Source organism: Rhodotorula graminis (genome assembly GCF_001329695.1).
Source record: "Rhodotorula graminis WP1 unplaced genomic scaffold RHOBAscaffold_1, whole genome shotgun sequence".
Classification (NCBI taxonomy): Eukaryota; Fungi; Basidiomycota; class Microbotryomycetes; order Sporidiobolales; family Sporidiobolaceae; genus Rhodotorula; species Rhodotorula graminis.
This window is the reverse complement of record NW_017264928.1, coordinates 891,397-916,971: the sequence shown is the minus strand read 5'-3', so window position 1 is coordinate 916,971 and position 25,575 is coordinate 891,397. Positions and strand designations below refer to the sequence as shown.

General features: G+C 67.6%; 11 protein-coding genes across 11 annotated transcripts; 5 read left to right on the top strand and 6 right to left on the bottom strand.

Moving 5' to 3' along the window:
• Positions 1–1,398: 1,398 nt before the first annotated feature.
• On the bottom strand, positions 1,399–3,556 carry RHOBADRAFT_40758 (uncharacterized protein; the record flags this gene model as incomplete). The annotated part of the gene is made up of 8 exons (XM_018413766.1): positions 1,399–1,625; positions 1,712–1,839; positions 1,916–2,151; positions 2,225–2,320; positions 2,390–2,616; positions 2,695–2,827; positions 2,900–3,030; positions 3,355–3,556. 8 exons carry the CDS (start codon positions 3,554–3,556, stop codon positions 1,399–1,401), a joined length of 1,380 nt encoding a protein of 459 aa, XP_018274265.1.
• Positions 3,557–3,694: 138 nt separating this feature from the next.
• On the bottom strand, positions 3,695–4,962 carry RHOBADRAFT_47859 (uncharacterized protein). The gene is made up of 5 exons (XM_018415057.1): positions 4,841–4,962; positions 4,335–4,769; positions 4,209–4,267; positions 3,925–4,111; positions 3,695–3,831 (listed from the first exon to the last, which is right to left on the bottom strand). The coding sequence occupies exons 1-5, from the start codon at positions 4,955–4,957 to the stop codon at positions 3,793–3,795; spliced, it is 837 nt and encodes a 278-aa protein (XP_018274264.1). The 5' UTR covers positions 4,958–4,962; the 3' UTR covers positions 3,695–3,792.
• A 745-nt stretch (positions 4,963–5,707) lies between these two features.
• RHOBADRAFT_40756 (uncharacterized protein) lies at positions 5,708–7,036 on the top strand (the record flags this gene model as incomplete). Its single annotated transcript, XM_018413765.1, has 1 exon — positions 5,708–7,036. One exon carries the CDS (start codon positions 5,708–5,710, stop codon positions 7,034–7,036), a length of 1,329 nt encoding a protein of 442 aa, XP_018274263.1.
• A 258-nt stretch (positions 7,037–7,294) lies between these two features.
• Positions 7,295–9,750, bottom strand: RHOBADRAFT_50707 (uncharacterized protein; the record flags this gene model as incomplete). Its single annotated transcript, XM_018415455.1, has 4 exons — positions 7,295–7,973; positions 8,050–8,622; positions 8,760–8,868; positions 8,960–9,750. 4 exons carry the CDS (start codon positions 9,748–9,750, stop codon positions 7,347–7,349), a joined length of 2,100 nt encoding a protein of 699 aa, XP_018274262.1. The 3' UTR covers positions 7,295–7,346.
• Positions 9,751–9,865: 115 nt separating this feature from the next.
• Positions 9,866–11,298, top strand: RHOBADRAFT_47858 (uncharacterized protein; the record flags this gene model as incomplete). The annotated part of the gene is made up of 7 exons (XM_018415056.1): positions 9,866–9,940; positions 10,011–10,072; positions 10,161–10,436; positions 10,531–10,692; positions 10,797–10,903; positions 10,998–11,013; positions 11,107–11,298. Coding segments are annotated over 7 exons (827 nt in total), but the record flags the coding sequence as incomplete, so codon positions are not given.
• A 544-nt stretch (positions 11,299–11,842) lies between these two features.
• On the top strand, positions 11,843–13,141 carry RHOBADRAFT_50706 (uncharacterized protein; the record flags this gene model as incomplete). Its single annotated transcript, XM_018415454.1, has 6 exons — positions 11,843–11,869; positions 11,930–12,242; positions 12,320–12,414; positions 12,503–12,555; positions 12,642–12,757; positions 12,880–13,141. Exons 2-6 carry the CDS (start codon positions 12,022–12,024, stop codon positions 13,139–13,141), a joined length of 747 nt encoding a protein of 248 aa, XP_018274260.1. The 5' UTR covers positions 11,843–11,869; positions 11,930–12,021.
• A 197-nt stretch (positions 13,142–13,338) lies between these two features.
• On the bottom strand, positions 13,339–15,818 carry RHOBADRAFT_50705 (uncharacterized protein; the record flags this gene model as incomplete). Its single annotated transcript, XM_018415453.1, has 7 exons — positions 13,339–13,742; positions 13,810–14,226; positions 14,348–14,680; positions 14,796–15,054; positions 15,143–15,295; positions 15,399–15,438; positions 15,559–15,818. The coding sequence occupies 7 exons, from the start codon at positions 15,816–15,818 to the stop codon at positions 13,468–13,470; spliced, it is 1,737 nt and encodes a 578-aa protein (XP_018274259.1). The 3' UTR covers positions 13,339–13,467.
• Positions 15,819–16,284: 466 nt separating this feature from the next.
• On the bottom strand, positions 16,285–17,578 carry RHOBADRAFT_11107 (uncharacterized protein; the record flags this gene model as incomplete). The annotated part of the gene is made up of 4 exons (XM_018412026.1): positions 16,285–16,764; positions 16,858–17,015; positions 17,083–17,189; positions 17,274–17,578. 4 exons carry the CDS (start codon positions 17,576–17,578, stop codon positions 16,285–16,287), a joined length of 1,050 nt encoding a protein of 349 aa, XP_018274258.1.
• Positions 17,579–17,936: 358 nt separating this feature from the next.
• Positions 17,937–20,598, top strand: RHOBADRAFT_32858 (uncharacterized protein). Its single transcript, XM_018413058.1, has 11 exons — positions 17,937–18,000; positions 18,152–18,183; positions 18,266–18,307; positions 18,386–18,393; positions 18,466–18,611; positions 18,692–18,836; positions 18,920–19,077; positions 19,165–19,261; positions 19,356–20,125; positions 20,202–20,326; positions 20,441–20,598. The coding sequence occupies exons 1-11, from the start codon at positions 17,947–17,949 to the stop codon at positions 20,502–20,504; spliced, it is 1,641 nt and encodes a 546-aa protein (XP_018274257.1). The 5' UTR covers positions 17,937–17,946; the 3' UTR covers positions 20,505–20,598.
• Positions 20,599–20,672: 74 nt separating this feature from the next.
• On the bottom strand, positions 20,673–23,723 carry RHOBADRAFT_50702 (uncharacterized protein; the record flags this gene model as incomplete). Its single annotated transcript, XM_018415452.1, has 9 exons — positions 20,673–21,107; positions 21,192–21,446; positions 21,518–21,575; positions 21,643–21,713; positions 21,779–22,046; positions 22,129–22,248; positions 22,327–23,062; positions 23,175–23,391; positions 23,660–23,723. The coding sequence occupies 9 exons, from the start codon at positions 23,721–23,723 to the stop codon at positions 20,911–20,913; spliced, it is 1,986 nt and encodes a 661-aa protein (XP_018274256.1). The 3' UTR covers positions 20,673–20,910.
• A 426-nt stretch (positions 23,724–24,149) lies between these two features.
• On the top strand, positions 24,150–25,503 carry RHOBADRAFT_40749 (uncharacterized protein; the record flags this gene model as incomplete). The annotated part of the gene is made up of 4 exons (XM_018413764.1): positions 24,150–24,187; positions 24,257–24,833; positions 24,908–25,348; positions 25,426–25,503. The coding sequence occupies 4 exons, from the start codon at positions 24,150–24,152 to the stop codon at positions 25,501–25,503; spliced, it is 1,134 nt and encodes a 377-aa protein (XP_018274255.1).
• Positions 25,504–25,575: the final 72 nt, after the last annotated feature.

Genomic DNA, 25,575 nt, shown 5'->3' with positions numbered 1-25,575 from the left:
TCTTTGTACTACCAGTTAAACCCTTACCACGAGCCGCTGAGCATGCTACTGATGCATTATCGCAAATCTGGCTCCATTACCATCAAGGTATACTACTAAATGGTCCCTGTGCTGAGTATCAGGTTGGGAGGGCTGTTCCTCATGGAGCTGCGCGTGCAGACGGTTTGGGTCCGAGACGGTCAGGCTCGCCAGGAACAGGTTTGCCTCTGCAGAACTGGGCCATAAAGTCCGTTCAACTTCTGACCTAGCTAACCATTTAGAGCGCATGTTACTCTATTCTGCCCTGCAAGGGCGGCCCAATCCGACCGTGTCACGGCCGGCTGGAAGGAAAAAGAAGGTGCAGCCTCGGGGGGATGGTCCCGCTGAGCATGCTACTGATGCAATATCGCAAATCTGGCTCCATTACCATCAAGGTATACTACTAAATGGTCCCTGTGCTGAGTATCAGGCTGGGAGGGCTGTTCCTCATGGAGCTGCGAGTGCAGACGGTTTGGGTCCGAGACGGTCAGGCTCGCCAGGAACAGGTTTGCCTCTGCAGAACTGGGCCACAAAGTCCGTTCAACTTCTGACCTAGCTAACCATTTAGAGCGCATGTTACTCTATTCTGCCCTGCAAGGGCGGCCCAATCCGACCGTGTCACGGCCGGCTGGAAGGAAAAAGAAGGTGCAGCCTCGGGGGGATGGTCCCGCTGAGCATGCTACTGATGCAATATCGCAAATCTGGCTCCATTACCATCAAGGTATACTACTAAATAGTCCCTGTGCTGAGCATCAGGTTGGGAGGGCTGTTCCTCATGGAGCTGCGCGTGCAGACGGTTTGGGTCCGAGGCGGTCAGGCTCGCCAAGAACAGGTTTGCCTCTGCAGAACTGGGCCACAAAGTCCGTTCAACTTCTGACCTAGCTAACCATTTAGAACGAGTCTTACTCTATTCTGCCCTGCAAGGGCGGCCCAATCTGACTGCGTCACGGCCGGCTGGAAGGAAAAAGAAGGTGCAGCCTCAGGGGGATGGTCCCGCTGAGCATGCTACTGATGCAACATTGCAAATCTGGCTCCATCACTGTCCAGACCTATCATTGGCAGAATGGTAGCCCCGCTGCAAGCCGAGGAGAGTCGCATGACAAGGACGAGAAGCACCAGCGCAGGAGGCTTCCTCTGGCCCTGTCTTGCGCAGAGTGGACAGCACCTACTCAATAGAGCAGAGCATGTCAGCTCAAATGAGCTCATTCTCAGAGGTCTGTGTGCGCAATTGAGAGTGCCCGTTGCCATTGCGAAAGTGCCACGTGCACGCGCGCCCGACAGGGAGGTTCTGCAAGCGGCTGGCAAGGCAAAGGCAAAAAATTCACTTGTAAGCTGCTGTTTATACACTACAGACAAAGCCCCTGCTGCACGGACCCTCCTCTATGCCTCAAGCGCCTCGAAAGACCGAACCCTGACCTCGAGCGTCGCCGTGTTGACCAGCACCACTTCACCCGTCTCCTTGAACCGTGGTACGAGCACAATGCGCACCCTCTTGCCGTCGGTGCCCTGCACCAACCGTGTCGAGAACGCAGGCTGGTTGCCGATGAAGTAGACGTGCGGCGCCTGGTGCAGGATGAACGGGTCGCGGTCGGTGAAAGGGTAACACCCTGCGCACGCGTCCAGACCGCAAAGGCAGCATCAGTGACAAGCCCATGAAGCCAGAAGGGAGGCAGAGACAGAGAGGTGGACGCACAGAGTGTGTCGGGGCAGGTCGGCGCGACGTGGGACCACTCGAGCGTCTGCTCGACGACGCCGAGCCGGTCCTCGCTCTCGAGGTACTTGAAGATGTCGTCGATCGTCTGGCCCGACGTGCCGAAGAAGCTGCGCGAACAGGCGAGACACGTCAGGCCGAAGCCGTGAGGCGCGCGAGAGAGAGAGAAAGAAAGAGCCGACGCACCTCGCGCCGCCAATGTCGCACCAGAACGGGTTGGTGCGCCCGGCAAAGCCCTCGAACGCGGCCGCTTGAGGCAGCATGGCGGCATGCAGGGGCTGTTGCGGCATCGTCGGCTCGGCAGGGTCCGTCTCGCCCGACATGAGGTCGACGGCGAGTGACGGCGCGAGCTGGGCGAGAAAGGCGTCGAGCGTGTCGGTCGGCTTAGCCGTGTAGAGCGTCGAGTCGTAGCCGTAGCGCTTCTGCAAGGTGCGGGCGAGAGGGCGAGTCAGTGGGCCGTCGAGGTCGTGAGGCGCAAGAGGGAGGGCGACGCACCTTCTTGGGCTCGTCGTCGAGGGCGCTAAGGTCCGGCTGCGCGAGCGAGTTGCCGGCGAGGATGAGCCTCGTCACGCGGGTCGCCTCGTCCGCGTCCTGCGCCGGGTCAAGTGTCAGCACGGCGGGTCGAGCAACGCGCGAGAGGTCGAGGAACGAGAAGCGCACCTCGTCGCCTCCTGCCTCGCCGAGGAGCCACTCGGCCATAAGCTCGGCCCGCACATCGGCGACGGCGTTGGCGCCTCCCATTTCGAGGCCGCTCGCGATGGCGACCCACTCGCCCTCGGGCGTCGGCGGCGCGAGCGGCTCCTGGTGGGGCATGCCCGCGAAGCAGTAGTCCCACACGTCAAAGTCGCCCGACGACGTCTCGGCACCGAGGGCCGCCATGATCGTGCCTGCGGGCGGGCGCGGAAAGTCAGCTTTTGCGCGAGGAGGACGAGGGCAAGGGAACTGAGAGGGAGAGCGAGGCGCACCGGTCACGAAGGTCCCCTCGGCATCGTCGATCTTCTTGCCGACGAGACGCACCCGACCGCTCTCGTCCTCGAGCATGACCTCGTCTGAAGCCGAGTGGAACTTGCGGCGCGTAGACGGGGCCGTGATGTGGTGCTGCGCGCGGTCGGGCAGGTGTCAGCTCGCGCGGTCGCTTTGAGGCGACGGACGGCAGAGGAGACAACTCACGTCGCGCGCGAGGTCCTCGAGGACGTTGGGCTTGAGCGGCATGTCGACGTAGACGGTCCCGACGACGTAGCACAGCTTGCCGTTCTCGACCTCGAGCAGGCGCTTGACATGCTGCGGTGGCGACTTGGCGCCTGCAGGGCGTGGCGGACGGGAGGCAAGGAGAGTCAGCTCTGCCGTCACTGTGCGCCAGTCTGCCCACGAGGCTGCGCGTGAGCCCCGAGAGAGAGTCGCCGCCGCCTGGACAGGAGCACCCAACTCTCGGCGGCAGCGCACGCCTGGGCAGCGACATTGACCGCGCACGCTCGACGCACGCAGCATGCCTGTACGCTGCAGCTGGCCCACCGGCACCCACCGCCGCCGCGGCCGGCTCCACCCCGCTGGCGCGCCTCGACGCGGTCCCTCATCGCCCCCGAGAGAGAGGCAGAGAGAGAGGTGGAGACAACGAGCCGACGCACCTTCGAGCCCCGAGCCCTCGACCCAGCGTTTCCGTGCGCGCTCGAGGACGCGCTTGCGCTGCACGACGAGGCGCAGCCAGTACAGGTTGGCGTACTGCTTGGCGAACTGGGCCTCGGCGCGAGAGGTGGTGAACGGCGGGCGCAGCGGGTCGTCGTCCGAGTCGCCGGGGACTGAGCAGACCGAGCGAAGGCGCTGCGGCATGGGCGGGTGCGGCTCGGTGGGCGGGTTGGCGAAACGAGCGAGAGGTGAGGAGGAGAGCGGGGTGCGCAGGCTGAGGTGGGGAGGCCAAGTTGGCTCGCTCGCTCTCGCCTTTCGTGCTACTGGAGCTCTCTTCGAGGCACATGAGTTGAACAGACTGGCAATACAAGGCGCGCTCGCGAGGGAAGGCGAGCCGGACCGCACCTCCTCCCCTCGCCCTCCTCCGTCCTTGGCGCGCCTCATGCGATGAACTTGGACATGAACTTGCGGTGGTACGCCTGTCACAAGGGAAAGAGAGAGAAGAGCTCGTCAGGGTCGTGTCGCGCGAGAGGGGAGCGGGAGAACAAGAAAGGAGGACGCGGCCGACGCACCGACCTGCCGACGTCGTTGAGGAACACGGCCGTCTTCTTCTCGTCGACGCCGTGCGCCTGGTTCTTGAAGATCGAGTCCGAGTCCCACCGGCGCTTGACGCCGAACCCGGCCGAGGTCGAGGTCGACGACGACATGGTCGAGGGTGCGGGCGACGCGCCGAGCGCGGCCTGGAGGTTGAGGAGCGGGCTGCGCACGAGGGTGTCAGCTAGGGGCCACGAGGCGGTAGAGCACGAACGCAGTGCCGAGAGGAAGGGAGGGAGAGAGAAAGAGAGGGAGGACGCACTTGCCCGTCGCGATCTCCTCGTCGCGCGACACCTGCTCGTTGGCGGCCCGCTCTCGCTCCTGCGCACGAGAGCGTCAGTGGCTGCCCGGCAAGAGAAGCGCGAAAGGAAAGGACGCAGGGACGCACCTGCCTCTCCTTCTCCTCGGCCCGCTCGCGCTTGATCTTCTCGAGCTCGCGCAAGAGCTCGGCCGTCTCGTCCTCGTCGTCATCCGAGTCGTCCGAGTCGTCGTCGTCGTCGTCTGCATCGCCGTCGAGCGCCTTGCCCTTGCCCTTGTCGACCGCGCCGTCTGCACCCGCATCGCTCGCGTCGTCGTCATCGTCGTCCGAGTCGTCCTTGTCGAGGTTGGCCGCCTCCTGGAGCATGCGCTGGCGCTTGTTGGCGTGCTCGCTCTGGGCGTCCGACTCGGCGCGGTCCTGCTCCTCCTTGAGGAGGAGGAGCTTGGTGTCCTGGACGTAGCCGCGCTCGCCGCGCGACTTGCGCACGGCCGCGTCCTGCTCGGCCTGGAGGAGCTCGAGCTTGAGGTCGCGGCGCGCGTGCTCGGCCGTCGTGCCCTGGCCAGGCTGCGGGTTGCGGTGCGAGGGTCAGGTCGGCTCGAGCGACAGGCGGGGGAGAGGGGCAAAGCGGGACGCACCTGGCGGAACTTGAGGCGGGTGTGGGACGCGAGGTCGCGCGCCGAGAACGAGCGCGAGTTCTGGCGACCCTCCTTGCCCTGCGCCGGGGCCCATGTCGGGCGATGCGCGGAAGACATGTCGTGAGTCGACTGCGAGCGTTGCAGGTACGGTGGAGGAGGAGATGGGGGGGAGGGGGAGGGGCAAGAGGGTCAGTCGCGCTCGATCCGGATGCGCCGCGTTTCCCGGACCGAGAGTGCAAGTCGACGCACTGTGTTCTAGTCGCTGAGCAGGTCGTCGAGCTGGGTGAGTCGAGAGAGTGGGAGACGAGGAGATGAGGGTCGGAGGAGGCGGGGTTCGAGAGGTCAGCACCGTCCCGCCGCGGTCCACCGCAGTCACCCAGGTGGAGAAGAGCAGAGTGCGCACTTTGTGGGCCTTGGCGATGGGTCCCTTGTCGTGAGGAGGGCGAGGTGGTGCGGCCGGAAGGCTGGAGACGACGAGGAGGTGGACGAGGGGGGAGGCGGGGTCCGCGGTCAGTTCTGGCGCGTGCGGCTGGCTTGCAAGGGCAGGCTCGGGCGCGAGGACGCACTGGCTAGTAGCTCTGGGGCCTCGTTGGATGAGGTCGTTGGTGGTGGTTGCTGCGGAGTCGAGGCCTTGCGCACGCGGGTTCGGCCTCGCTCTCTCTCTGTTGCGCTCGGCTCTCGCTCTTTCCCTCCATCGTGCGCCTTGCTGCAGAGTGCACGCCGACCACCAGCGCCGCACCTCGCACCCGCCGCGCGGGACAGCGCTCTCTCGTCGACTCGGCCCCCCTCCTCCGCTCCGCCCCGCAGCGGTCCTCGTCCCCGCCCTCGTTCCGCCTCGCCTCGCCCCCGACCCGCCCGCCTACCGCCATGGCCAACGTGCGCTTTGCCGCTATCCCGGCCACGAACCGGCTTGCGGACCTGCCCATCGAGGCCCTCACGCGCGTGTTCGCGGCCGTCCTCGTCGACCGCGTGCACGACAACGACCGCCTCGCGACAAAGGGCGCCATCACGCGCTTCCACTCGAAGCAGCCCCCGCCGCTCGAGATCTCGGCCTACGTCGACCGCCTGTGCAAGTACACGCCGTTCCCGCGCGACGCCGTCCTCCTCGCCGTCGTCTACCTGAACCGCATCACCCACCTCCCCTACACGGCCGAGCCCGGCGTCGACCCGGCGCCGCTCCTCGCCGTCGCGCCTCCGCGCCTGCCGCCACGGCCACCCTCGGCCGCGCGACGAGCCGTGCGCTCGCCGCCGACCTCGCCTACCACCGCGACGGGCGGCCTGAGCCCACCCGCGACCCTCTCGCCCATCGAGGCGCCCTCCCCTCTCCCTCCCTCGCCCACCATCTCGTCCGTCGACCGACCCCGGGTCGCCCCCTTCCTCAACAGCTACACCCTGCACCGCCTCGTCCTCTCGGTCCTCCTCATCGCGACAAAGTTCACCGCCGACGGCACCCTGTCGCAGACGCGCGCGGCCAAGGTCGGCGGCGTCGGCGCCAACGAGCTGTGCAAGCTCGAGGGCGAGGGTTTGCGCCTCCTCGGGTGGGAGCTCGGGTGGTCGCTCGACGAGATCGAGGGCGCGTGCGTCGAGCTCGAGCGCGAGGCCGAGAAGAGGGGGATCGTGCCGTGCGAGGCCGAGGAGCGCCGGGCGGCCGTCGCAAGGCGGGCCGACGAGGTGCGCCCGCCCGGGACGGACCCTCCCGCCGCCGCCGCCTTCGACGCGCCGGCCCTCCTCCCGTTTGCCTCCCCACCGCGCCCATCCTTCCTTACTGCCCCCTCGCACCACGCCGTGCGCCGTCCCTCGCTCTCGACGCGCTCCTCGGGCTCGACTTCGACCTCGGCAACGACCACGACAGCGTCCTCGTCCTCAGAGGCGTCCACCTCCCAGCCCTCGTCGTCCGCCAGCTCGCCCCAGCTTTTCATCGCCCTCCCGCACGACGTCGCCGGCGCGCGGCGTCCCCACCCTCACGCCCACGCGCACGCGCTCCCGAGCCGGGCGCGCGCAGCGAGGACAGGCTCGCGAGAGGGCACGGTGCGCGAGGGCGACGAGCTGACGCCGCCGAGCTCGCCGAGCGCGAGCAGCGTCGAGGGCGCGTGCGACGGCGTCAAGGCGCTGTGCGGTGGCGAGGGCGGCGCGGGCGAGGACGGGGTCGTGCAGGGCGTGGGCGCGCTGCGGTTGACGGCGAGGCCCGAGGCGTGAGGAGGCGAGGGGAGGGGGTCCCGGGCGGGTTTTGGTCGGATCGAGCGTCTGTTCCTGTTGTTCCTTCCTCTCTCTTTTTCTCTCTTGGTCCCGATAGCCTCCCCTGTTGCCTCTCGTCATCTGCCGTAGTTAGTCTCTCCCTGTCGAACTCGGACCGTCTCGTCCTCGTCCATGTCTACGACCCAAGCCAGCTCTCGCGCTCGCACTGTCAGACCCGCCTCTCTCTCTCTCTTCTCGCGAGCCGCACAATCACGCACGAAAGCCAGAGAGCTGAAGATCGGCAATGACGGCTTGCCGCGAGCTCCTCTCGCTACAGCGTCCGCCCCGTCAACGCCGCCGCGACACTCTCGTCCTCGGCCTCGTCGTCCGTGTCGCTGCCGTAGTCGGCAAACATGGCGCCGAGGCCGCTCATGGACGCGGCGGCCGGCGCTGGTACGGCGGCGACGGCGGGTGCGCGTGCGGCGACGGCGAGAGGGGGGGAAGCGGGTACGGGCGCGAGTGCAGGTGCGGGTGCAGCGGCGGGAGACGACGGGGTGGACGAGGTCGAGCTGCTGGATGAGGATGCCGACGAGGAGGAGGAAGGCGAGCCCGGTGCAGCGTCCTCGACGGCGCTCCCGAGCTCCTCGATGCCCGCCGCCCGTCCCGCACCGCCGACCGCCGCCCCTTCTCCCACCTCCCCCTCGCGCAACACCTCGATCCCACTCTCCTCGTCCACCTGGCCCCTCCTCATCTCGACCCCGCGCAGCCACTCGTTGGCGCCCAAGAACTCGATCACCTGGAGCACGTCGCTCACGACGTGCTTGTAGTCGCGCTCCTCGAGGAGCGAAAAGGCGTCGGCGTACCCTGGCGGGCGCGCAAAGGGGTTGTGCGGCGCGCGGGGAGGGGCGGGACGGCGGCGCTTGGGAGGGGGAGGGGGGCGAGCGCTCGCGGGAGGGATCTGCGGACGGCGAGGCCGGGTTCGTGAGCGTGAGGTCGACGACGAGGGGGCAGAAAAGGGAGAGCGAGAGACGCACCTCGTGCAGGTACGGGCAGTCGTCGCCAAGGCCGCAGTTGCCCCGCCGCCAGTGGTGGCACACGACCTGGAAACGCTTTTGCGGCGCCGCACCGGAAGCCTCGCCGTCGACGGGCGCCCCTGCGCTGCCATCCTCGACGTCCATCGTCTCCTCACCGACGGCGACGTCGCCGAGCGCCTCCTTGGCGCTCGCCTGCTCGGGCGGCCCATCGTCCTCCTCGTCCTCGTCCGCCGAGCCCTCGCTCGCCTCTTGTCCGCCGTCCTCGTCTGAGGACGAATCGGGCTGCTCGTCACCCACCGTAGCCGCCGCCGGCCCGTCGACCCTCGCCCTCTTGACCGGCGGCTCGTCCCGCCCTTGCTCCTCGCCCGCCGGGGCCGGCCCACCCTCACCCGCCTCGCCCGCGCCCCACCCGCCGTCCCTGCCGCCCTCACCGCCGCCGAACCCGCCACGGCCCCTCCCGCGTCCGCGCGAGTCGGTCGGCCCGCCGCGGCCCCTGCCCCGGCCGCGCGCGCCGTTGCGCTCGCGCGGCGGGGCTTCGAGGCCTGCTGCGACGCGTTGCGCTCGGGCGCGCTCCTGCGTGGAGCGCGGCGTGTGCGAGAGAGAAAAAGTGGGGAGAGGGAGAGGAAAGGCAGGGCGAGTATCAGCGCTGCTCCTCGCGAACGAGTCGAGGAAGGAGGGGGAGGGGGAAAAGGGCGAGCCGGGCGGCGCACCTTCTCGTCAACGACCTTCTTGGACGGCCAGCGCTTCTTGCGCTCCTCGATCCAGCGCGCGACGGCCTCGGGCGTGTCGAGCGCGATGCCGGTACCCTCGATGACGGCTCTGCAAGCGCGAGGTGGACGGAGAGTGTGTCAGTGCCCTGCTGCGCCGCGACGGAAAGGAGAGAGAGAGAAAGAGAGCGGCAGCGACGCACCCTTCCTTGGGCTTGAGGCTCCCGTCCCACCCCTTGGGCTCCTTGCCCGGGAGGTAGATCAGGTGGCGGTCCTCCTCATGCTCGCGCACGACCTTGCGCGGGCCGGAGAACGTGCACCCGGCCTGCGAACACGCGACGACTTGCGGCTGCTGGGGCTCGCGGGGCTGCTTGGGCGCGCGCTGGGGCTGCTGCTGACGAGGTTGGGCGGCGGGACGGGCGGCACGAGAGGAGGAGGAGGAGGGTGCGGGGTGCGCCGGGCCCGAGTAGGTGGACGACAGCGTGTAGCCGTCGGGAGTCGTCTGCGCCTGCGAAGCGGCGGCGTAGTGGGCCGGCGCAGGAGGAGGAGGGAGGAACGGCTGGTGGTCGTGGTACGCCAACGGGTAGGGCTGGGCGAACGGGGCGGGAGGAGGAGGTTGGGCGGCGTAGGCGTGTTGCGGCGGTGGACCCGACGGTGGGCCATAGCCGTACGGCAGTCCTTGACCGTGCTGCTGGGCGTAGTGCGGCTGAGGCGGGAAGGCTGGAGGCTGTCCGAGGTGCGGCTGTCCGAGCTGGTGCGGGTGGTGGGCGGTCGCGTTCCAGCCGGTCGGCGGTGGTGCGGCCGGGTAGGGGTACTGCGGCGCAGCAGGGTGGTAGTGCGCGCCGCCGAGTGCGCCGTGGATCGCTGCGCCGAGCGCCGAGGGCCGTGGTGCGCCGCGAGGAGGAGGATGAGGAGCGGGAGGTGCACGAGACGAGGGGCGGGCGATGAGCGGGGCCGACCTGCGTGGCTGATTGGGGCCTGGCGGGTGGCTCATGGCGGTATTGGGCCTGCTCGACTTGGTGGTGAACGTGAGCGCGGCGGACCTCGACTTCATCAGCTGGAGCGAACCTCGTCCAACTCTCTCTCCCTCACCACCAACTCTGCCGCAACCATGATCATCACTGAGCACACTGTCGAAGTCAACACGTCCACCGGGCCCATGGCCATCACCCTCGTCGTCCCCAGTGAGCTCCCTCTCTTCCCCCACCCGCTCGGCTTCTGCCAACCTCGCTGACGCTCGCCCGCAACCCGCAGAGATCCCCGGCTACCCAAACGCCAAGTTCCCTGGTGTCGTTGTCTGGTCAGAGATCTACCAGGTGCGCCCGCCGCCGTCAAGCGCCGACTCGCCCTCCCACGCACCTCCGCCGACTCGCTCACGCCCGCATTCCTCCCTCCCCGTTGCAGGTGACCGGCCCCGTCCTCCGCTTCGCCAACCAGATCGCCGCCCAGGGCTACATCGTCGCCGCGCCCGCCTGCTTCCACGAGTTTGACTACGGCTCGGCCGCGATCCCGTACGACGTCAAGGGGACCGACGCCGGCAACGAGTACAAGGTCAAGAAGCTCCTCTCGGCGACCGACGACGACATCAAGAAGGCGATCAACACGCTTGTCGAGCACCCGAACTGCAACGGGCGCATCGGGTCGACCGGCATGTGCTACGGCGGCCACCTCGCTTTCCGGGTCCGTCGCCCGTTCCCTCCTCGCCCTCCTTCTGCACATGGTCTCTCGCGGCGAACTGACACTCCCGTCGACGGCCTCGCCCTCGCACCCGCAGACGGCCCTCGACCCGCGCTGCCGCGCCGCCGTCGGCTACTTCCCAACCGACATCCACTCGGCGTCGCTCTCGCCCGACGGCGACGACTCGCTCGAGCGCGCGTCCAAGAGCGAGATCAAGGGCGAGGTGGCGCTCATCTTCGGCACGCAGGACGGCCATGTCGTGCGTCTGCCGCTCTCTTTCTCGGAGGCCTCGCTCGCCTCGCCAGCGGCCGCGAGCAGTCACTGACGAGCTTGCCTCTCCTCCCTCCTGCGCCCAATCCACAGCCGATCGAGGGCCGCACCCTCATCCGAGAGCGCCTCACGGCCAAGTCGGTCCAGCCGCCACTCAAGCTCACGTTCCTCGAGCTCCAGGCCAACCACGCTTTCATACGGTGCGTCCCACGTCATCTCTCCAGTCGCTCTCTCATCGTCCTCGCCTCATTCGAGGGCATCGCGAGCTTACCCGAGATGGTGGTCGATGCGCAGGGACGAGATGTCCAAGGTGCGCCCTCTCTCTCTCTCACACCCTCTCTCTCTCGCACCCTCTCTCCCTTTCCGGCGACGCACACTGACCCTCTCCACGCGCGCACCACAGGGCCGGTTCGACGGCGCCATCGCCAAGGTGTGCTTCGAGCTCCTCCTCGAGATGTTCAACCGCATCCTCGCACGAGACCTGGGCGAGCCGGTCGAGGATAAGGGCGGCGACGGCAAGCTGGTCTGCTAGTCTCGGGAGCGGCAGGTCGTGCCTCGAGCGAGGGGTTGCAATGACGATGCGAGTGTATTCTTTGAGTCGAGAGCGAGAGCGAGGCAAAGTGAGGTTGTCGTCGCCAGCTCGCGCAGAAGCAAGCGCTTCCGCCGGCTCAGTTCGAGACGGCCGACCTTCGTCAACACCGCCATTCCTCTCGAGCGTCGGTCCCCGCTCGCTCTCGCTCCACCAGCATCAGCACAGCACCCTCCCACACGCGCGATGCGCCCGCCAGCCTTCCTTCGCCCCTCCCTCTCGGCGTCATCGCCCCTCGGCCCCACCAGCGCCGCACGACGCCTAGTCCAGCCCTCGCCGGTGGCACGCACGCCCCTGTACCGCCCTTTCACCTCCAGCACTCGGTCCGCCGCCCCCTACCGCCGCTTCGGCGACCGGCGTGACCCCGCCTCCACCTCCCGCCCCGACCTCGACTCGACCAAGCCCGACCACCTCTCGAGCTCGACGCGCCCCAACGAGGCGGCGAGCGCGCAGCAGGTGTTTGAGCTGCTGCGGCAGGCGACTGGGCGGCGAGGTGGGATGGGCGGCGCAGGGCGGAGCGGGTTCAGGGCGGGAGGTGGTGGGAGGCCGTCGCTGCACAACTTCAAGGCGTACCTTCGCGCGTCCTACCTTTCTCCAGAGCTCGCATGGCCGGCTCTGACGATCTCCTCGTGCACAGGCTCGCCCGTGTTCCTCGTTCTCGTGTCGGGCGGAACCTGCTACTACGTCCTGCACCTTGAACAAGTGCCTGAGACGGGCCGGTGGCGCTTCATGGACGTCTCGCCCGACATGGAGAAGCAGATGGGTGCGCAGGGCCTGCAGGAGGTCATGGGCGAGTACGGCGGCAAGGTCCTGCCGGACTACCACCCGACGGCGCGGTACGTCCAGGGCGTCGTCAAGCGGCTCATCCGCGCCAACGGGCTCGAGGACAAGCTTGGAGGGGACAAGGAGGGCTGGAAGACGCACGTCGTCAAGGAGGACGGGACCAAGAAGTGCGTCGCGTCACTCTTTCCCCTTCTCCCTCGCCCGGTTTGGCGAGCGCAAGCTCACACTCTTCCTCCCCGCGCAGTGCCTTTGTCCTGCCCAACGGTTCCATTTTCGTGTTCTCTGGGATCCTCTCGGTCGCCAACGACGAGGACTCGCTCGCCTGCGTCCTCGGTCACGGTGCGTCCCCCCTCCACCTTCCCTTCTGCCTTCCCGGACCTCGGCCGTCTTCCAGAGTGGCTCGCTCACTCTTCCTCGCCGTCCGCAGAGATCGCGCACCAAGTCGCACGGCACTCGGCTGAGCGCATGAGCGGCATGAAGGTGCGTCACGTCGACTGCGCGCTCTTGCACGGAGCGCTCGTCCGCCTCCGTTCGCCTCGATTGACCCACCCTCGTCACACGCGCAGGTCTTCTACGGGCTCGCGTTCCTCCTCTCGAGCTTTGGCATTGACATGGGCCTCTCGCAAGTCTTCCTCAACTACGTCTTCTCGCTGCCCAACAGCCGCAAGAACGAGACCGAGGCGTGCGTCCCACTTGCTCCGCACCTTCCTCCTCTCCCCTCGTCGTCCTCCATCTCGAGATCATCGCGTACTTGTCCCCCCACCATCGAGGATCCCGCTCACTAGTCGCATCCTCTGCCCACAGCGACCTCATCGGCCTGCGCCTCGCCAACAACGCGTGTTTCGACCCTCGCGCCGCCGAGGGCCTGTGGCACCGCATGAGCGCCGAGGAAGGCACGCACGGCGTCGACATGTCGTTCCTGTCGACGCACCCGAGCAGCAAGAACCGCACCAAGCAGGTGCGCGAGTGGGCCGAGGACGTCCTGCGCGACCGCCCGAGCCAGTGCGCGCCGGTCAAGGGGCACGTTGGGCCGTTCCAGGAGGCGAGCGGCGCGAGGTGGCGGTGAGCGAGGCGAGGGCGGGTGGGCGAGGCCGGTCGAGCGAGGGCCGTCGAGCGAGGGCGTGGTCCTGCGACGGCGAGGGCGCACTCTCGTCCGCGAGAAGCACGAGCGGCGGACTGTATACGATCATCTGCAACGTATCCCTATTTCCTCACCCGCAGCTCGCGCTCTCGAGAGTCTGAGAACGACGAGACCCAGCTTGAGAAGGCGAGAACGACATGCGACGATGCAATAGCGACAGGAAGAAGTAGGAGGTATCGATACACCGAGGAGGGGGTAAACAGCGTGGGAGAGAGAGAGAGTCTGTGCGTCTGCGCCTCGTCCAACGAGCGTCAAGCTGCGAGTTCGGCCGCTCCCTCCTTGTCGACGTCGCTCCTCTCCTTGCTCGGCGCCCTGCTCGGCCGCCGGCTCTGCTCGCCGAGCCTCGTCCGCCGCTCCTCCTCCTCGGCTCGTCGAAGGAGCTCCTGCGCGAACGGCGAGCGCGCTCGAAGCCGGGCGCCGTAGGCAAAGAGGACGAACGGGATGACGCTGACGAGGGTCCCGAGCCCCGCCGTCAGGCCCGAGGCGCCTCGAATCCCGAGCGTCTCGAACATCTGGCTCGTGAAGACTGTGTCGAGGAGGACGAGGTCAGTACAGTCCAGCACGAGGACGAGGTCCGAGAGCGAGGGACGCACGAGGAAAGACGGCGCCGACGATGTTGCGGACGAACGACATGGCCGACAGGGCCGACGACGCGTATAGCGTGTAGGCCTCGGCGACGTAGTTAAACGCAGACAAGTAAATCAGGTACAAGCCCCAGTAGAGGATCGTGATGCCGATCGTCGGCGCCATCCAGTGCACGAAGGAGTAGGAGGTGAAGCAGAAGATGAAGGCGCCGACGGGGACGCAGACGCCGCCGACGAACGCCGTGTACAGGCGAGCCTCGGGCCCGCGCTTGGCGACGTTGGCGTGGTAGAGCCGCTGGCAGTACCGGTCGACGACGATGCCGATGATGCCGCCGAGGAACTGGGTGATGTAGATGAGGCCGGCCTCGCCCGTGCTGAAGCCGTAGACCTTGGTGAAGACGTAGGGGATCGAGACGAGGAACAGGTCTGCGAGCGTCGTCGTGGAAGAAGGTCAGCGACGGTGTCGAAAGGCGAGAAGGCGAAAGAGAGAGAGAGAGACGGGGAGAGAGAGAGAGGGGGGGGAAGAGAGAAAGAGCGAGCGACGCACAGAGGACGCCCCAGGCGAAAGAGATGAACGCCGTCATGGCGATGAGGACAGGCTCGTGCAGGAGCATCTTGACCGGCCGACCGAGGCTCGTCCTCATCATCTGCCGGATGCTCCCCCGCTCAAAGTCGTCGCGCGACACGTACCGCTCCTCGCCCGTCTCTTTGCGCAGCCTGGCGGCCTTGCGCGAGAGGAGGACCGACGCGCGCGTCTCCTTGAGGAGGAGCGGGAGGACGGCGGCGAACGCGGCCGACATGGCGAACAGGACCCAGCTGACGGCGCGGAAGCCCTTGATCTGGGCGAGGTAGCCGAACACGACGGGGCCGATACCGGTTGCTGCATGGGCGGGAGGGCTGTCAGCGAGTGCGCGACGAGAGGCAGAACTCGCGGGTCGAGGTGCGCTCGCCTCGCGAACGCTCGTGAGGGAAAAGGAAAAGAGGCAGGGACGCACCGCCGAACGCCGCAAAGCTGAACAAGGCCATCGGCGTCCCTCGCTCGTCGGCGCGCCAGACGTCGGCGATGGTGCCGCCGACGAGCGACACGGCGGTCGAGCCGGCGCACCCGCTGATGAAGCGCGCGACGAGCATGGTCGCGATGTTGGGCGCGAGGGCTTGCGGGATGAAGAAGAGGGCAAAGACGATGGCCGACCCGAGGTAGATGCTCGAGCGGCCGTACACCTCGGAGAGTGGCGCCAGGAGGAGAGGGGCGGCCTGTAGACGAGCGGCAACGAGGCCAGGGTCAGTGACCGGGCTCTGCACGTCCACGCGGGATCGAGAGAGAAAAAAGATCGCGACGCACACCGAACGAGAGGGTGTACATCGTGACGCCGAGGAGCGACAGCTCCTTGCTCGTGTGCAGCTCGTTCTCGACCGAGACGGCCGCGATCGAGTACGCAGAGACCGAGATCGAGACGACCGAGCAGAAGGCGATGCCGACGCTGCTGATCATCCACTGCGAGGGCGAGGGCGAGGCGAGGTCGAGACGAGGCGGGAGGGAGGGGGTTTGGGAAGGTCAGTCTGGCGTGCGCTCAGACCTCGCCTCGACACGGACTCACTTTTCGCCGCTTGCTCCAGTTGAACGGGTTGGCCGGATCGCTGCACGGAGAGAGAACGCGAGGAAAAGCGAGGTCAGCATTGACTCACCCGCGCGCGGCCGACGGCGCGCCCGGCAAGCTCGACGACGACGAGAGGAGAGCGAAGTGGGGACGGACGCACTCTGGCCCGTCCCACTCGACCCAGACGACGTGAGGCGGCGCGCACTCGTCTGCGACGTCCCGCGGGTCGACGACGTCGAGGCGCGAGGTGCGCGAGGCGCGCGAGGTGGCCTTGTGGAGGTCGTCCAGCGGGGCGGCTGCCGGCGACTCGTCGAGAGCGCGAGGAGCAGAGGCGGACATTGTCGCGGCGCCGCTCTCGTCGACGAGCGTGTGGACGGTCGAGGTCTGCGAGGGCGGATCTGGCGGCTGGGCTCGAGCCATCGAGGAGCGACGCAGAGGAGCGAGGGCAAAGCAGCGTGGAGCTGGAATCCGCTGAGCGAGCGCTTGAGCAGTCAAATGCTTCGGCACGATCGCGGCACGGCCGACAAGAGTGGGAAGCTAGAAAGGGGGAATCGCCAAAGGGTGCCGTCGACCAGCCGGTTTCGATCTGGGCCGGCAGAGGTGCTCGCGCCTCGCGGCAAGAGCGGGCGTGCAGCGCTGCTCGATGCGCAGGTCGCTGAGCCAGGTGGCGACTTGTCCGTCGCAGTGAACATTCTTCGACTCTGCTCGGACACGGACGAGAGGAGCGGCGCACGGCGCGGGACGGAGAGGAGATGAAAGGATGCGAGTTGCGAAGGATGCGAGGGGCGAGGAGCGGGGGGCTACACGAGGAGTACAGACAGGTAGAGTAGGATAGTGTCGATCTAGAGGGAAGGGAGGGAGAGGGAAAAGGGAGCAAGGTGCACCCTCACTCGCGCACGACGAGGTCGTTCTCCTCGACGACCCGCAGCGCCTGCGACCGCGCGACGAACCCGACGCACGTCTCGTACACGTAAAACATGGCGGCCGCGTTCGGGATGACGCGCAGCAAGTGGGCGCTCATGCCGCCGTACAGCGCCCTCCACCCTTCCTCGGCGAGCACGCGCCGGAACGACTGGGCGAGCGACGTGTACCGTGCCGAGCCGCCGTGCGGGATCGGCTGGCGCAGGCGCGTGCGCACCACCTCGTGCGGGTACGTGATGACGGTCGCGACGAGTTTTGCCGAGCCTGCGGCCGCGCTCGTGCGCCACGACGCACCGGCGGCGGGGTCGTCTGGGCGGGTCGAGTCGACGCGGGCGAGGACCTTGAACTGCTCGTAGAGGGACCACTGGATCGTGCCCTCTGTGACGCCGAGGAGGGACGCGCTCAGGCCGCGGTAAAAGCCGCGCACGCCCTGCACGCGGTAGATCTGGAGCGCGGTCGAGAGCGACGTTGGGCGCGCGGGCGGGCCTTGCATGGCGCCCGGCGGGGACGACAGGGAGCGGAACGAGTGCGAGAAGACTTGCTGGTGGGGTTTGGGCGCGGGAGGAGGGGGTGGCGGTCGTCGAGGCGAGGAGGAAGAGGAAGAGGTGGGCTTGGCCGCCTTGTGCTCCTGCTGGCGCAGCTGCATGTCGGTCTTGACGACCCATATCGGGTTGGTCGCCGCCGCCGTCGCGACGCCTGTTGAGAGGGGACGCAGTCAATGACGGCACGTCACGAGGAGGTCAAGGCGGGACGAGGGACGGACCTGCGGTCGCGGCCGCCGCGAGGTGCACGGCCGTGTTCTCCTGGCCGTGGTTGAACAGGTCGGCGTACAGGACCTTGCCGTTGCCGTACACGAAAAAGTTGATGGATCTGGGGCGGGCGGGGCGAGGAGGAGTCAGCTTGAAGCGCTCGAGGGGGAGAAAGGGGGAGGGGGAGAGGACGGGCGAGGCGCACCGTGCGGGTACTGCACCAGCGAGGGTCGGCCCGAGGCCCTTGAAGAGTGCTGCTGCGCCCTCGAACTTGTACACGTCGCTGCAAGGGGAGGAAGGCTCGTCAGTCGCGAGGGGAAGGTGGCGGGGGAGGGGGCGAGAGGAGCGAGCGAGGGGGACGGACCGGAGGATCTTGCCCGTGTCGACAAAGTTGTACAGGAGGGCCCTGAGGCCGGTGCGGGTGGACGTGTCGGCGACGCGGGCAAAGAGGTCGCTCTGGAGGCGCGTCTTTACGACGTCAAAGGGGGCGGTGACAATGGCTCCAGCCATGCCGCCGAGGCTGCGTGCGAGAGAGTGGGATCAGTCGATGGGTCGTGGGAGAGTCCAAGGAGAGAGTGGACGGACCCTCCTGCGACGAGATGGACTGCCGGTGGGGGTTTCGAGCGGTTGACCTTGGAGGCGGGACGAGGAGGAGGCGGAGGGGCAGCGGCTGGCGCTGGGGCGGTGGGTGTCGCCATGGGCCGGTCGGTGTGGGCACTGGATGCGCTGTGGCAGCAGGTGCGGATAGCAAGCAGGATAGAGGGAGAGAGATGAGGACGCTCTCGTCCCCGAGGCAGGCGAGCTCGTCGGCGGTCGACCAAGGCGCGACCCCCGCTCAGCTCCACCGCACTCGACCAAAGGTCCAGCTCTGCACAGCCATGGCTCTCAAGATCCCCCAGGGCGGCGCCAACCTCTTCAAGGAGGGCTACAACGCGAGTCCCGCTCTCTCTCTCCCCTCCCTCGTCGTCGCCTCCTCCTCATCAGCTCGAGCGCGACTCGCACCCCAGCACCTCCTCTGGGCCTTGGCGCGACCCCCATTAGCACTCGAGCACCACCACTGACCATGATCCCGCCCGCCAACAGATGCACTCGGGCATCGACGAGGCCGTCATCCGGTCCGTCTCTCACTCCCCCTCCTCCTCCTCCGCCTCCCGCGACACCCGACACCCGGAAGCTAACCCGCGCACCCACCGACAGCAACATCCACGCCGTCGCCGAGCTCGCAGAGATCGTCCGCACGTACGTCGCGCCCCCTTCCTTTCCCACCTTCCTCAGGACCACGACGAGCTGACCCGTCGCAACGCGTCCCTCTCACAGCTCGTTCGGTGCGCCCCGCGCTCTCGTCCCCTCCCACTCTCACCATCCCCTTAACCTAGACTGACGCCTCGCGCGCACAGGCCCCAATGGCCGCAACAAGATGGTCATCAACCACCTCGACAAGCTCTTTGTCACGTCCGACGCGGCCACCATCATCCGCGAGCTCGAGGTCGTCCACCCGGCGGGCAAGGTCCTCGTCATGGCCAGCCAGCAGCAGGAGCACGAGGTGCGCCCCCAACGCTTCCTCCCTCCGTCTCCCTCCGCTCGGCGGACGCTCGCTGAACCTAAACCCGCGCCAACTCGCAGATGGGCGACCGCACCAACCTCGTCCTGATCCTCGCCGGCGAGCTCCTGCGCAAGGCCGAGTACCTCCTCACCATGGGCCTCCACCCGTCCGAGGTCGTCCTCGGGTACGAGCTCGCGCGGGATAAGGCTATCGACGAGCTCGAGAGTGCGTCCCCCCCCCTCTCTCCCTTCCCTTCCCTTCACTTCTCGCGCACGCGACCTGACTCGCCGGATTTCACGCCCTCGCAGAGCTCGTGTGCCGCACGCTCGAGACGCCCCTGACGCAGGAGAGCCTCACGCTCGCGCTCCGTCCGACGCTCGCCGCCAAGCAGTACGGCTCCGAGGACCTCTTGTCGCGCCTCGTGTCCGAGGCCGTCATGGCCGTCATGCCCAAGGACCCGCGTGCGGTGCGTCCCCCGCCCCTGTCGAGCCGGCTCGAGAGGCGCGAGAGGACGGACCCTGACTGACATGCGCCCACGTCGCACACCCCGCAGTTCAACGTCGACAACGTGCGCGTCGTCAAGATCATGGGCGGCGGGCTGAGCCAGAGCCGGGTCATTCGCGGCATGGTGTTTGGGCGCGAGCCGGAGGGTGCGTCCATCCTCTCCCTCTCTCTCTCTCTCTCTCCCTCGGGCCCTCGACGAGGACCGTCCCGGACTGACACCTCGGACGACGAAACAAACAGGCACGGTGCGCAAGGCGACCAACGCCAAGGTCGGCGTCTTTACGTGCGGGATCGACATTGCCCAGACCGAGACCAAGGGCACGGTCCTCCTCAAGAACTCGGACGAGCTGCTCAACTTTTCCCGCGGCGAGGAGCAGCACATGGAAAAGATCTTCCAGGAGCTCGCCGACTCGGGCCTCAACGTCGTCGTCGCCGGCTCGTCGGTCGGCGAGCTCGCGCAGCACTACCTCAACCGGCACAACATCCTCGTCGTCAAGGTCCTGAGCAAGTTTGACCTGCGCCGCCTGTGCCGCGTCGTCGGCGCGACCCCGCTCGCGCGCCTCGGCGCCCCGACACCGGACGAGATGGGCCGCTGCGACGTCGTCGAGACGGTCGAGATTGGCGGCGACCGCGTCACCGTGTTCCGCCAGTCGGACGACGAGACGACGCGCACGGCGACCGTCGTCGTTCGCGGCGCGACGACCAACCACATGGACGACATTGAGCGCGCCATCGACGACGGCGTCAACGTCGTCAAGGGCGTCCTCAAGGACGCGCGCCTCGTCGCGGGCGCGGGCGCGACCGAGCTCGAGCTCGCAAAGCGCATCGCCGACTTTGGCGAAAAGACGCCCGGCCTCGCGCAGCACGCCATCAAGCGCTTTGCCGACGCGCTCGAGGTCGTCCCGCGCACCTTGGCCGAGAACGCCGGCCTCGACGCGACCGACGTCCTGAGCAAGCTGTACGCGGCGCACCAGGCCGACGACACGGGCGCGGTCGGCGTCGATGTCGAGGTGCGTCCCCCATCTCTCTCTCTCTTTCTCTCGGACCCGGCGCGAGAGACTGACATCGCCCGAGCGCATCCTGCAGGGCGAGAACGGCGGCATCCTCGACGCGCCGGCGGCCGAGATCTACGACCTCCTCGCCGCAACTCGGTGGGCTCTCAGGTACGGCGTCGACGCCGCCATCTCGGTCCTCCGCGTTGACTCGATCATGTGCGTCCCCCTCTCCTCTCCCTCTCTCCCTTTCCTTCTCTCATCTGCGCACCTCTCGCTCTCTCTCTCGCTCTCGGAGCGCGCAACTGACTCGACTTTCTCCTGGCCTCGCAGCATGAGCCGCGCCGCAGGTGGCCCGGCACCGCCCAAGCAGCAGGGCAACTGGGACGAGGACTGAGCGGGACGGGCGCGAGCTTGTTGGACCAGCACGATGACGAAGCCTCTCTCTGTACCATCTCCCACCCTTTGCAAAAACGCATCCGTAGACTGTCTCTGCGCGTGCGGGTAGCTCGAGCGGGACGAGAGCGAGAGCGAGAGCGGCGAGCGACTGGAGCCGGATCGGGGCGAAGGAAAAGTCGAGGGCGCAGGGTTGCATTCCAGAGAGAGGGGAGGGGGCGATACAAGCAGGCCGGGTGTGACGACATGAGGACATGCTGGATTATGCGATTGAGGCATGCAGAGGGAGAGAGGGAGAGAGGGAAAAGGGAAAGTCGAGGCAACGTCCATCTCGGCGCCGTCCTCGTCTGCGCCGAGCCCACCGCTCCAACGTCGGCTCTCGCTCGCCAAAGAGCTCACGCTCACGCTCACGCGAGGAGCGCGAAACCGCCGAGGACGGCCGCCGCTGCCGCGACGACGCCACCGGCCGGGAGCGCGAGTGCGCGCGCCGCACCGCTCGACGGCGACGCACCGCCGCCGCCACCGCCACCCGACGCCGGCGTGTTGTTGCCGGCCGTCTGCGTCGCGTTGACGAGCTGGTCGGCGATCTCGGGGCTCCAGCAGTCTGTCGGGGAGGGAAACAAGAGTCAGTCGCCGTTGGGAACAAGGTGCGCACGAGCCCCTGAGAAGGACGGAAAGGAGGACGCACAGCGGTTGAGGCACGCCTGGCACGCGTCGGTACGAGCGACGCCGGCACGCTGGCGCGCACGGTCGACGACGGCGCACTTGAGGCACAGCGGCCACTGCTCGTCGGGCTGGGTCGGCGTCGAGGGGTCCGGGTACCCGCGCTTGGCGTACAGGTTGGCGGCGTCGAGGAACGAGATGGTCTCCGAGTCTTCGTACGAGAGCTTGAACGTGCTGTAGTTGGTCGCGCCCGGGTTGGCGCCGGCCGAGTTGGGGTGGTCTGCGGCGAGGGAGGAGAGGGTCAGGCTCGGCTCGGCTGCGGCTGCGGCTGACAAGGCGAGCTCGACGCACAGATGATGATCGGATAGTTCGAGTAGTTGCCCATGTTGGCGTCCGAGATGTTGCAGCCCTTTGATTGGAGCAGGCGGGTCAGTGCGGCTGTCGGACAAGGAGAGAGAGGGCAAGAGTGCACGCACGAAGAAGGTCGGGCGCGTCGTCAGGCCCTGGTCGACAAACTCCTGCTGGTTGTGCGGGATGTCGGGGAAGCCTGCGCATCAAGGAAGTGAGTCAGATCGGGGCCAGAGGAGGAAGGAGGAAGGACGAGGGACGGACGCGTGTAGTTGTGGGCGTGCAGCTCCACCTTCTGCGCCGTCGCGACGAGCGACGTCCCGTTGGCGTACGTCTCGCTCGTGTCGGCCGAGCCGTCGACGGCAAAGATGGCGTCGAGCGCACGGGCCTTGGCGAGGAGGGGCATGAGGGGCACGTTCTGGCCGTCCTCGCCGCCGTCCGTCACCTGGAGGATCTGCTCGCCGGCTGATTCGAACGAGTAGCCCGTGTCGGGCGTAAAGTTGCCAAAGCTGTTCGGGTAGTTGGCGACGAGCTGCGCGAGGTGGAGAGACCGAGTCAGTTCAAGAGGTCCGTGCGAGGAGAGGGCTCGAGTGGTTAGGGGCAGCTGGACGTACAGCGACCGAGCCCTCGGGCGGGTCGAGGTCGGTGACGGCCTGGAGCAGGTTCGACAGGAGCGACGAGAAGGTGGCGCCGACAAAACCCTCCTGGACGGCGTTGAACAGGCTGGCCGAACTCTGCGCACGACGTCGGGACGAGGGTCAGTCGGCCTCGCTCGACGCAGGGAAGGAGAGAGAGAGGGAGGTGGGACGCACGCCCATGGCGAAGCCCGCGTTGTCAAAGTAGTTGACGCAGCGGTTGGTCGGCTGGCCGTTCGACAGCTGGGTGCCGAGGTACTCGAGCGGGATGTAGGCGGCGAGGGTCGCCTCGAACGAGCCAAACGTGAACGGCGAGATCTCGAAGCCCGTGTTCTCGAGCGGAATGACGGACGTCGAGTCGTTGGTGAGCTGCTGGTTCTCGTTGATGCGCGACGTCGTGGCGAGGATCGGGTACGGCATCTGGCCCGACTGGAACGACGTCGTGTACCGGATCGACGAGAAGAGCGTGCCCTGGTCGTGTGCGGCGTCGGTGCTGAAGAAGTTGTCCTCGGTCGTGCCGTTCAGGAAGTGGTAGGCGAGGGCGCGTCCCCAGAGGTCCGTGATCGAGATGGGGAAACCGGCCGCCGCCTTGGCCCTGACGTCCTCCTCCAGGCTGTCGTAATAGTTCCCGTTGTCGCTGAAGCCGAGCAGGCCACTCGGGGCGAGGATGTCGCGGTCGAGCTGCCACCCGCCGGTCCTCGAGCTGTTGGCGCCGGTAACGAGCGAGTAGATGGGCTCGAGGTCGTTCAGCGCGACTGACGTGACGGTCCACGAGCCGCCCGACAGGCCGGCGAGGTACGACGCGAGCTGGAGGAGCGGGCCGGCCGTGCTCGAGTTGCGGCCGTCGAGGGCCGAGAGGGTGCCGGCGCCGTACAGCGACGCGCGCAGGCCGCCGCCCGAGATGGCGATACCGCTGTGGGGAGGATAGTGTGTCAGTGTGTCCGTGACGCGAATAGGAAGGACGCAAGGACTGCGGCAGGAGCGTGGAGGAGGAAGAGGGAGAGGAAGAACGAGGCGGGACGCACAGGTTGGGCTGGCCGCCAACGATCTCGGACGCCGAGTAGCCCGTCGAGCCCGTCGCGTTGTCGTTGAGGTACTGCTGCCACAAGTCGGGGAGAACATTGTTGCGGCGGTTGTCGATGTACTGCTGCTCGTCGGGCGGCAGGGTCTGGTTGCCGCGAGTCGGGTCGCCGAGGCGGCCGATGAGCGCGGCGGACGGGCAGTCGACGCGGATCGGGGCGTCTGCGGAGGGAGCGACAGAGTTAGTGGTGCTGTAGTGGACCCTCGGAGCGAGGTTGCTCGGTCCCGACGTTGCCCTCCCGGGATGCCTGCTCGACCGTCACCACCGCCCGTACGACCTGCGCCCGCCGCTGTGCTCCGACAAGAAAGCCCAGCAGCTGCCACAGACGTGCGCGGGCGACTGGAGGCGAGCTCGAGGCGAGCCCGAGGTGTGTCGAGGCCGAGGTGGAGCTGGGTGGAGGAGCTCGGCGGGGACGCGACGTGAGCTCACACGACGGGGCCTGGGCGGCGGCGAGCGCAGCGGCAGCGACGACAAGGGCAGCTGACTGGAGCATGCTGGCGTCGAGGCGGTGTGAGAGGAGCGAGAGGGAGAGCGGCGGGACCGAGTTCCAAGCCGAGCTGCGAGCGCTCCGCTCAGCGAGGTCGTTTCCCCGCTCCATCCGAGTGCAGATCGCACGAGCTCTGAGTGCGGTGTCTCGGCGCCGACCGTCGCTCGCTCGATTGCGCGCGAGCTGGTCGACCAGCGCCCGCACCGCCTCGCGCCGCGAGCTGCAGCTGTGCAAGGCGGCACCTCTCTCTACGAATGCTGCATGGCGATGCGGTCGAGCACACTGCTCAGCCGCGCAGCTCGCTCGCTCTCGGCTCGCCCGTCCACGCGCTGGACCGCGCCGCCGCCGACCCCGCTCGCCTCCCGGCCGAGGGTCGTCGCCCACTCGATGCGCTCTTTCTCGTCTCCCACCACGGCGCCGCGACCTGCTAGCATGCCCAAGCGTATCCCTGTTTGGCTCGACTGCGACCCGTGCGTCTCTGCCCCTTCCCCTGCTCCTCCCCCCACCGCAACGACAAGCTGACTCGTCGCTCCTCACAGCGGCCACGACGATGCCGTCGCCATCCTCATGGCGCTACAGCTGCCCGACATCGACCTGAAGGGCATCTCGTGCGTCTTTGGCAACGCCTCGCTCGACAACACGGTCACCAACGCCGCGCGCTGCCTCGTCGCGTTCGGGTCACCCGAGCAGGCGCAGCGCACGCCAATCTACGCCGGCGTGGCCAAGCCCCTCATCCGCCTCGTGCGGCACGACGACGAGATCCACGGCGAGGACGGCCTCGGCGGCGTCGAGGGCCTCCCGGCGCGCGACGACCCAGCCGTCGTCGCCAAGCTCGACGAGACGCGCGGCAAGTCGGCCGTCCTCGCCATGGCCGACGCGGCGCGCTCGCTCCCGGACGGCGAACAGCTCGCGCTCGTCGCGACGGGCGCCATGACCAACGTCGCCTTGTTCGTGTCCATGTTCCCGGACCTCGTGCGCGACAAGGTGGCCCAGGTCGTCGTCATGGGCGGCGCAGAAGGGCGAGGGAACCGCTCGCCGACGGCCGAGTTCAACATCCTGATCGACCCGCACGCCGCGAGCATCCTGTTTGACGCCGAGGTGCCCGTCGTCATGGCGGTGCGTCCGCCCTCTTCTTCCTCACTCGTCTTCCAAGCCCAAGCCCGCGAGATCTGACCCTCGCGGACCGACAGCCCCTCAACGTCACCCACACGGCCCTCTTCCGCCCACACGACAACCACAGCCTCCTCGTCCCTCCCTCTGCGCTCCCTTCCCTCCCCGAGACGACGCCCGACGCGACCGCCTCGCCCTCCAAGGCCCACACGCCCCTGCGCCACACGCTCTCGACGCTCCTCACTTTTTTCGCCAAGACGTACGCCGACGTGTTTGCGTTCGACGAGGGCCCGCCCGTGCACGACGCGCTGTGCATCGCGTACCTTGCGCGCCCGGACTTGTTCAAGGGCAAGCGGTACAGGGTCGACGTCGAGCTGCAGGGCGAGCACACGACGGGCACGACGGTCGTCGACCTGTGGGAGTACAAGAAGGACGAGCTCGTCGAGTGGAAGAAGGACCCGGACAGCCGGGCGAGCTGGGGACGGTTCGGCAAGAACGTGTTCGTCCTCGAGGAGCTCGATGTGCGTCCGACTCTCTCTCTCTCTCTCTCGTCCTCTCGAGTCTGTGACCGCGAGCTCTGATGGACGCGAGCACGCAGGTTCCCGAGTTCTGGAAGCTCTTTCAGCAGACGGTCGACGCGGCCGACAAGGTCTCGCCGCTCAACGCGCAGAAGTAGAAGGGGACGCGTTACAGTGTTGAACAAGGAGATCTACACGATCGTGTGACGAGAGAAGGAGAGGAAAGAGAG